Source organism: Chlorocebus sabaeus, chromosome 7 (genome assembly GCF_047675955.1).
Source record: "Chlorocebus sabaeus isolate Y175 chromosome 7, mChlSab1.0.hap1, whole genome shotgun sequence".
NCBI lineage: Eukaryota > Metazoa > Chordata > Mammalia > Primates > Cercopithecidae > Chlorocebus > Chlorocebus sabaeus.
The window spans coordinates 136,806,495-136,816,158 of record NC_132910.1 but is presented as its reverse complement, the minus strand read 5'-3'; the positions used below and the strand labels follow the sequence as shown (position 1 = coordinate 136,816,158).

At 43.5% G+C, this 9,664-nt stretch overlaps 1 protein-coding gene across 9 annotated transcripts in view; it reads right to left on the bottom strand.

Moving 5' to 3' along the window:
• Nucleotides 1–3,859: 3,859 nt before the first annotated feature.
• Nucleotides 3,860–9,664, bottom strand: part of FAM149A (family with sequence similarity 149 member A) — a 68,632-nt gene continuing 62,827 nt past the window's right edge. For 3 of the 9 annotated variants that reach the window (XM_073017783.1, XM_073017788.1, XM_073017787.1), the window contains exons 13-14: nucleotides 9,556–9,637; nucleotides 3,860–4,635 (exon numbers count right to left, since the gene is read on the bottom strand). In XM_073017783.1, the coding sequence (XP_072873884.1) occupies nucleotides 4,562–4,635; nucleotides 9,556–9,637 (156 nt within the window). In that variant the 3' untranslated portion in view covers nucleotides 3,860–4,561. Of the gene's footprint in view, nucleotides 4,636–8,166; nucleotides 8,748–9,555; nucleotides 9,638–9,664 lie in introns of those variants that run through there. The other 6 variants (XM_073017784.1, XM_073017789.1, XM_073017781.1 and 3 more) reach the window with 4 other exon arrangements.

Below are 9,664 nucleotides of genomic sequence, written 5' to 3'. Positions count from 1 at the left end.
GAAAGCACAAGGCTCAGAACTCCTTTTTCCACCATTTCTCTACACTCATTTTCTTGATTACCTCATCCGTTTCAATTCTTAAATACCATCTACATGCTACAATTCCCAAATTTATACCTCCAGTCTATACCTCACCTCCACACCCAAGTGTGGATATCCAAATATCTCAATATCTCCACTTAGGCATCTCATTGGCACCTCACACATAACATGTCCCTCATGCTGCCAAACGTGTTCCCCTTGCAGTCTTTCCCATTTCAGTGAATGCACCATCCTTCCAAGTGTGAAGCCAAAAGCCTTGGAGGCATTCTTGATCTTTTTGTAGACACACTCCAACTCTCATCCAATTGCAAATCTTTTGGCTCAAATTTCAAAACACATCCCCAGTCCTGGGATTCTCACCACTATCATTTGACTGAAACATGATCATCTCTTGTCGATTATATCATTCTATCCCCAAAAATCAACTGTTCCAGTGGCTTCTTATTTCAGACTACTTAAGATTTCCCATAGTCCAAAAGGGACCTCAGTCCCTCAGCTCCTGTTACCTCACTAAGCTCCTATTATTCACTCCCTTGCCAACTGCATCCCAGGCACTGGCCTCTCTGCTGTTCTTCAAACATTCCAGGTGGACTCTTGGTTTAGGCACATGTCTTTTGCTCTGTCTACAATTCTTTCTCCCCAGATATCTCCAAGGCTTCTTTTCTCATCTTCTTTGGGGTTTGCTCAAATATCACCTCTGCAACACAGCCATCCCCAACCGCTCGATGGAAAGTTGCAGCTCCTTTCACTCCGTCACCTTGCCTCGCTTTATTTCTTCATAGCACTTATTGCTACCTGACCTGTATTATGTTTTTATTTAATTGTTTATAGTCTGTCTCCTCCACTAGAATCTAAGTACTTTTAGGCCAAAGACTGTCTTATTCAATATAACGCTTAGAACAAAATCTTACACCAAGAAAGTGCTTAATAAATGTCTGATGAAATCAAATCCATGATGATTACCACACAGGAGCATAACCTTCTGCAACAAACATTACAATGGAGTATTCATAAATTATGTAAAGCCTTTGCAAATATATATGGACATATACTTCGAATTTACTGGGGAAAGTTTGCTACGTAGGTAGAAATAATAAATACCTCTGTATTAGAAAATGCAGAATAGAGAGGTATTTGCCAAATGATACAAAAATTGGGAATCTAAACATACTTTTATAAATGTAACACATTTTTGAAAACTCTTTTGACACTTTTATATTTTATTAGAAATTAAGGAATCAAAAATCCTACACAATGATCTGTAGTTATACGAAAACAATAAAAATATAATACCCAAATGATATATAATATAAAACCGTACTTCTGAATTGGCGTAGAAATTTCATCTAGTTCAGAATAATATCAATATGGATACTTCCTTTCATATTAAATTCACAAAATCTAGCAGTTTTCTATGGTATTTTACATTTTCTTAGATTAAAATTTCTTCATTCTTCCTTTGGTTTTGGATAAACAGACATTTTAATTAATGTAGTCACTAATCTGAATTTAAAAATCTATCTCAGATGTAGTTCAATTTTTCTAATTTTTAACAGATTAATTCTAAGGTAAGACTCATTTATTAAAGTAGATTATAAAAACACTGCCCTAATTTTTACCTAATTAGCTTAAAAAGCACCATCCTTGATATAAGCATTATTTACTAATCTCTAAATCTAATGTAATGTATAAATAAAATACTAACTGTAACATAGGGGTAAAAATCAGTGCAATGAGAAGGTCATTTTTAAAATCAATGACAGGGCCAAGTATCTATGTAATCTCTAAAATGGTACTTTATCTTCCAATTTAAATGTTTAGAAGACTCAAGATCACTGGAACTGGTTCTATTTTTAAAAATATTTTGTTTTTTACCTATATATAAATAATAGATTCTTATTTGCAAACCTCTGAAGCCAAACAAGATAAAGTTACCATAAAGTATATTCAGTGGTTTTCAAAGAAAAAACATTTTATCCTGGATACCCTACCTTAATGTTAGTTTAGACTGAATATCCAGTGTTTTCCCTATTACGAAGCTTGAGCTCATAGAAAATAAGATTATGTCCTTCGCTGAGGCATGGCTGGAACTGGAAGTCATCATCCTTAGCAAACTAATGCGGAAACAGAAAAATAAATGCCATCCGTTCTCACTTCTAAGTGGGAACTAAATGATGAGAACACATGGATACAGAGGGGAACAGCACACACTGGGGCCTATCAAAGGGTGGAGGGTGAAAGGAGGGAGTGAATCAGGAAAAGTAACTAATGGACACTAGGCTTAATACCTGGGTGATAAAGTAATCTGTACAACTAACTCCCGTGACACAAGTTTGCCTGTGTAACAACCTGCACATGTTCCCCTGGACTTAAAGTTTAAAAAAAAAAAAAAAAAAAAAAAGGAAGTTTGGACTGAGTGGGGAAGGAGTTGGATGGTTCCCGGAAATGGACATAAAATACCCTGAGTGGTTCTGAAAGAACAAGTGGGTCACGCTTTGAGCAGTAGTGACGCACCAGAGTGCACCTAACCAGCAGCCCTGTAACATGGGCTCCAGGCTACTCACATATCTAACTATTCCTCAAGGGTGCGAGCTGCTGAATTAAGACTGGCATTTGCTCTTAAAAGTTTCTATTGCTAATGTTTAGGAATAATGTAGAAAATTTTCAAAAATGCTTTGGTTTGCTTTGTGCAGAAAACTAAGCATTAGCCATCTTCCCCGGATGCATGGAGCTGTGACCATGGAAAAGAGGCCTGGACCCGGTGGTCACTGTTGCTGCTGCTGCCTCATGTGTCTCATTGCTACAGAAATGGAGTCAGCTGGCCGGGCGCAGTGGCTCACGCCTGTAACCCCAGCACTTTGGGAGGCTGAGGCAGGCAGATGACCTGAGGTCAGGAGTTCGCCACCAGCCTGGCTAACATGGTGAAACCCCATCTCTACTAAAAATACAAAAAAATTAGCTGGGTGTGATGGCATGCACCTGTAATCCTAGCTACCCAGGAGGCTGAGGCAGGAGAATCGCTTGAGCCCAGGAGGCGGAGGTTGTAGTGAGCTGAGATCGTGCCACCGCACTCCAGCCTGGGTGACAGAATGAGAGTCCATCTCGAAAAAAAGAAAGCAAAAAAGAAATGGAGTCAGCAAGGTCAAGGAGAAATATTCAAACAGAGGCAGGGCTCTGGGGTCATTTTTGTTTTGTCACTCTGTGATAAAGGACAACATTAGCGTTAGTCTGAACACATCTTTTAAAATTTCAGACATCTACAAGTAGGCAATGATCCCTTCACCTTACAGCCAGAAATCGTCTGAAAATAATTTATTATGCATTTATATGATACATATGTGTATATATAGTTTATAAATCTAAGTTTATAAATATGCTCATATATATAACCTTATAAAGTTACAGTTTGGATTAGTAATAATTAGACAGACAAAATGCAATTATCTGACAGAAAAGAAGAAATTAGCTGAGTTGAGATCTGAGAACATAAAAATGAGTATAAGGACCTGAATCACGATCAAGAGAAACAGTGGGGAGAGGGACAAGAGAAAGACATGCCTGGAGCCTCAGCTCTGCTAATTCCTCTTCCCATTCTCTGCTCCATTTTCTACAGTAGTGTTAGATAGGGATACATGCTCTGAAGAAAAGCCAAGTAGAGCAGGAGGACAGAGCAAGAAGAGACGAGGGCTCTGGGAAGGCGTCACTGCAGAGGTGGCGTCTGAGCAAAGGCCAGCTCCCGATGGCACGTGGAGGGTGCGAGGCTCCCCTCCCATGGAGGAGCTTGGACTGTAAACAATAAAGATGACATCATCTGCCATAGCTTTTAATTACATTTATATTTACATTCAACCCTAAGATCAATAAATGTGGGGTACTTCACGTGAGCTGTCTGAATTTGAAGATGGAAACTAGAAAAAGAAAATTAGCTTGGGAGATTTCACCACTGACATTTCTCAAAAAGGTTCATGGCTGAAGCACTTTTAAAAAATGTATGAGAAAGTCAGCATGACTAGAACAATCTGAGTCTTATTCAGACTCTGACATATTGTCTCAAATACTAATATCTACTAGTGTCTAGGATTTTGACGGAATTACTAATAGAATGAGACTAGAAAATATGTCAGACTACAAAGTTATACATGAGACTACAAAGTTATACATGGCATGTTCCTAGATAATATATTCTTATATGTAATTAGTGAGTGAGTACAAACACATGCTAATTATGTTTGTGTATCATTGATAAACTGACGGATTGTAAACACACGTCAGGGTCTTCTGAGCAAAGCCTACAGAACCTTGGAGATGCTTTCAGCAAGGCAGCTTGGTGGATTTGACTTTTACTCTCTTTACAATGCAAAGTGTTCAAAATTAAGTGATTTATTTGTTTGCATTTTTCTCAGTCTAGCATCTCACACTGTCAGACACACAGATAAACAGAATACTTGTTCCTCCAGTTTTCAAGCGATAAGTGGTGTGCTGAGACCATGAGTGTGCCAATGGTTCTGGTCAGGTGGTTTCAAGATGTCACTTGGAATCTCTTCTTTAAAGTCAAAGTTGTCCTCTGAAAAGATTTAGGCACATATTGTGAACCTGGAAACAGCAAGCAAGAGGTAATTCTCATTAAAATGTTACAAAGGCAACTACTCAGAATGGCTCTTTTGTACATTCCATGCAAATAATTAAAAACATTTTATTAATACACTTTTGTATAAATTAGGAAATAGTAATATGCAAAAAATGCCAATTAGGGTCCTGAGAAAAAGGAAGGGCGCTCCCCCAAAACCAAGTCGAGGTGCAGGCTGTGCGTCCTCCCGAGCTGGTGGAATTGCAAGAAGCTTCTATGCAGAGGCGAGTCCTGGCCCAGGAGGCTGAGAGAGCTCTACTTCCTGGCAGTTCTACTGCTTCCCAGGGGCAGGTGCAATGCCAGGTACTTTAAGGGATCCTTCCCACTACCTGGGATACCCCTTTGGCTCCTTTTTTTTTTTTCTATCACAGAAATAATAAAAGTTGATAAGTTAGTAGTTCCCAGTGCTTTTTGACTTGGATGCAAAGTTAGCAAGGAGGTTATGTGCCTGCTTGTCAGAGAAAAAGAAAATAAACCCTCAGAAAGACAGGAAGATCCCTCTTATGGACCCTCGATCACTTTTGCAGGTATAGAAATGACCTTTGACCATCAATAATAGCTGTCTCAGAGTTACTGATAAGAGCGCCTCCTCTGAAGCAGTGCACCTGGGCCTGACCCTGGGAGCCAGGCCGTGTTGGATGCCATCATGAAGGCGGATGTGGGTTACATGGGGAACGGTGTCAGGAAGGCTGGGAGGAAGGCAGGAGTGTGGGTGTGACTGAAGGAGAAGGAAGACGAGCGTGGGCGTGACTGAAGGAAGGCAGCACCGCACACTGCATGGAACCAACATCCGGCCTGAGATCAGGTGCTACCAAGGCCTGGCTTTTGCGTGGGAATGTCTCCCGCACAGCTGTGCCACTGAGAAGGACCACAGAAAGATGTGGTTCTTAGAATCACTGATCGAAATGTTTCAGAAATTCCCTTATGAGGATCCTGCTTATGATAAGCTCCACGAAGACTTATACAGAGTTAGAGGAAAAATGAAACAGTTTTGCTCATGACTCAAGATTCAGCCTGACCTCAAAATTAGTGTAGAAGCTTCTGGACTTTGATTTGGAAGACGACCGATGGATGAACAAAGATGAAACATCAAGGAACACAGGTCCCTCTGTCCCTCTGTTCAGTGTTTAAAATGTGACTGAAGGCCTGACAGTGCTGCGAGATCCGGTGTTCAGTGGGGAAGGTTCCACTTGGGCAGGTGAAAGGGCCTCTTTCCCCATGAGGTTTTCTGCCCCTCGGTGCCCCAGGGACCTCTGCACACAGCCTGCCTGTCAGGGGCCCTGCCTGCTCTGCGGGCTCGGAGGCTGCTCACTGCTGGTCCCGAGTGCATTGGCTTGGCCAGTTCTCTCCAGCAGCACAAGCCTGGCTGGTTCTAGGTGGGGGTTGGCCCTGGACAGGGTCACCCTACCAGGACTCGGATGCACAGTCTTGTTTTGTTTTTTACATGAGACAGGGTTGACCTTCAATAGGCTCATGGGCCATCAGGATGAGTCCTTGGATATGTTGAGGCTTGTTACGCACCAGGCACCGAATTACCTGCTCCGTGTTTTATTTAATCCCTTCAGGAGTCCTTGAGTGAGGTGTTACTCCCATTTTACAGATACGGAAGCTGAGACCCACAGGGAATGCCTGGTCCCACAGCACCCAGCAGCAGAGCTACGACTTGCGTGCCAAGGCCTGTGTCTCTCACCACCACCGGGCATGGCCTCCTACGGAATGCACAGGCCGGCACCCACAGCCCTGGGCATCTCTGCCCTCCCTTCCGGGCTGCACAGGCCGTGCTGAGCTGCGTGGAGCTCCCGGGAGTCCCCTGTGGCCAGTTTGCCTGTGCACCTGGTGGAAAGGAAGAAAAGCCAGCCTCATCCTGAGGGCGCCTGGACATACCCTTAGCACTCCCCAAATGGGGATGAGCTTTGCAGCATTAAAAAATGGTTAAGGAGGGGAAATATTTTGAACCAAAGAACCAAATGTTAGCTTGTCATTATAGATGCAAAACCTCTTGGAGCTGTGCATTTGGTTGACTGTGTTCTCCCTTCTAATAGCTCTTTTGTCTTGGGTCAGTAGTTAAGAGGCAGTGAGGCGCAGATGACTGGTGTGGACCATTTTCTGGGTCCTGCATAAGTTAAGCAGCCATATGTGACTGCACGTGTTAATGTACCTCCTGTGGGTGCCCCCAGTCACTGCAGTCCCCCCACACCGGCTCTACCCCCATCTCCTCTTCCAGGAAGCAGTGAGTGATATTCCAAAGGTGCCACCATGAATCCACTCTGGTGTTTAATTCATTCCCGAATGTCCTAGCAGATCGTGGTGGGCTGACGTTGAGAGTGCTTAGGAGGACAGAAACAGCTTTTCGTTTGTGAGGGACAAGACTTAGGCCTTCTGCTCCCAAGCTCTAATCTGTGTGTGAGGCCGCGCGCCTCACCTGCAGCCTCACCTGGGGCCTGGGGACGTCTGCATGGGGCACGCGCCTCATCGTACCGTCATCGCAGCTCACACCTTTGAGCCGCGTTCTCTCTACGTGGTGAGATCAGGGGCCTTGGCTGTGTTTCCCTTGGTGGATTTTTGTGTTTTGTAAGTTGTCTATTTTGATAATGTATTATTTTTATAATTGTAGAAGAAATAAATAGCATATTTCAAAGCAAAAAGTTACTGATAAGAGAATACACTGACATGGCATTTGGTCAATGATTAACAGTGAAGATTTAAAACAAATTCAGAACCCAATTCCCACTCCAAACCTCCACTATGTGTGCCCAAACTACCTACTGGACGTCTCCGCTTGGCGTGCCACAGTCAGCATCCCCAAAAGTGAACTCGTCAGAATCTCTCCAGTTCCCTCTCTCAGCACCACCCGCCGCTGGCCATCCACAGAATCGTCCGTCAGCCCTCACTCCCTCTCTCACATCCCTTGCGATGGTCATCTCCTCCAGGAAGCCTCGGCACCCTCCAGCCACCTGACAGGGGAGTCAGGTGGTCCTGCTCACCCCTCACAGCCTTTTCCAGCTTGCCTGCCAGGCTCAATGCTCCCTGAGGCACAGAAACACCCCTGCTGTTTGAATCCCAGCCTTCCGCACAGACCTTGGCACAGAGTGAGTGCTTGATACCCCATCCATGATTGATAAGCTAACTTGGGCGCCTACTTCCCCCCAAGCATCTACAATTGTGTTAAAAGCAACACCTGGGCTGGGCGCAGTAGCTCATGCCTGTAATCCCAGCACTTTGGGAGGCTGAGATGGGTGGATCACCTGAGGTCAGGAGTTTGAGACCAGCCTGGCCAATATGGTGAAACCCTGTCTTTACTAAAAATACAAAAATTAGCCAGGCATCATGGCATGTGCCTGTAATCCCAGCTACTCAGAGCGGGGCTGTGGCAGAAGAATCGCTTGAACCCAGGAGGTGGAGGTTGCGGTGAGCTGAGATTGCACCATTGCACTCCAGCCTGGACATCACAGCGAGACTTCGTCTTCAAAAAAAAAAAAAAAAAAAAAAAAAAAAAAAAAAGCAACACGTAACCATGTAGCGTGGCTGCTTTTTAGAGAACGAGCTGTTGCCATGAGAATGACGGCTAATGCTGCTAAGGAACATACAACGTCCAGAAAAGCAACAAAAAGGCACAGCAGCCCAGAGCTATTATCACAGGAGCAAAATTTTAAAGAGCTGAAGAATCCCTGACATCACTGTACTACAGGATGACAGAACGGCTCCTGAGAACAGGAACAGACAGATCTGTGTTACACAATGCTTACGTTTTACGAAATTTATTTTATTTATTATTATTATTATTTTTTTTTTTTTGAAACGGAGTCTTGCTCTGTCGCCCAGGCTGGAGTGCAGTGGCCGGATCTCAGCTCACTGAAAGCTCCGCCTCCCGGGTTCCCGCCATTCTCCTGCCTCAGCCTCCCGAGTAGCTGGGACTACAGGCGCCGCCACCTCGCCCGGCTAGTTTTTTGTATTTTTTAGTAGAGATGGGGTTTCACTGTGTTAGCTGGGATGGTCTTGATCTCCTGACCTCGTGATCCGCCCGTCTCAGCCTCCCAAAGTATGAAATTTATTTTTAGGATTGTATGTTTAAAATTCTCTGTAAAACAATAAATTATCCCTGAAATTTCAGATCATTTATAATACAAATGGTTCATACTTCATAATTTTTGAGCAATATATGCCTGGTATCTAGCTAGGTCCTTTTCACAGATTTTCAATAATTATTTTATCTACCCAGCTTCTTATAAAAAAGGAAGCTGAGGGCCAGAGAGGTTGGGACATTCCTAGGGTTGCACAGCTGGTGGCAGAGCGAGGGTGGAAACCCAACGTCAGACTCCAGAGCAGCACACCTCATGATGAGGCCACATTACCGCCCTGAAAAAGCGTTGGTGACTGTTCTGGAAGTGGAAACATCACCAGCCCGTATTCAAACTAGAATATCCTGCGAACAACACACCAGGCTGAGAATACATATTTCTCTGTAAAACCTTATGTTATAAAGTAATTAGCAAATCTGTGTTAATTTTCTCAGGCATTTTTATCATCAGATTTTCAAAGAATCTAAGATTAAAGTTCCACTTAGAAATAGAGCATGAAAACTCTATAGCAAACAAGGGACTGACTTCTCCCAAGACAGCATTCTTTTTAGAGTGAGGCCCCCAGTTCATGGAGAGCTTTTGGACATTTCCCCCTTCTTGACCTGACAGCAGGTGAGTGAGTGCGTGTCTGTGCAGGTATGCTCTTGATCGAGGTTTCCGAGGTCAGGCCACAGGCCACACACACTTGCTATTCCCTCCTACACGAGCAGAATAGACTTATCAAGGTAGATAATCTTGCACTTTCCTTTCCGAAACTTGAAATCTCACACATTACATCACTTTATTTATATATGGAGAAAAGCTGACCTGTCAGAATACTTTGACCTGTCCATGTGTGAGCAGCAAATTCCATTTGTGTCAGTGAACTTTTTCGAGGCGTATCCGACTGCTGGAAGAAAAATAAAATCAGGGACAA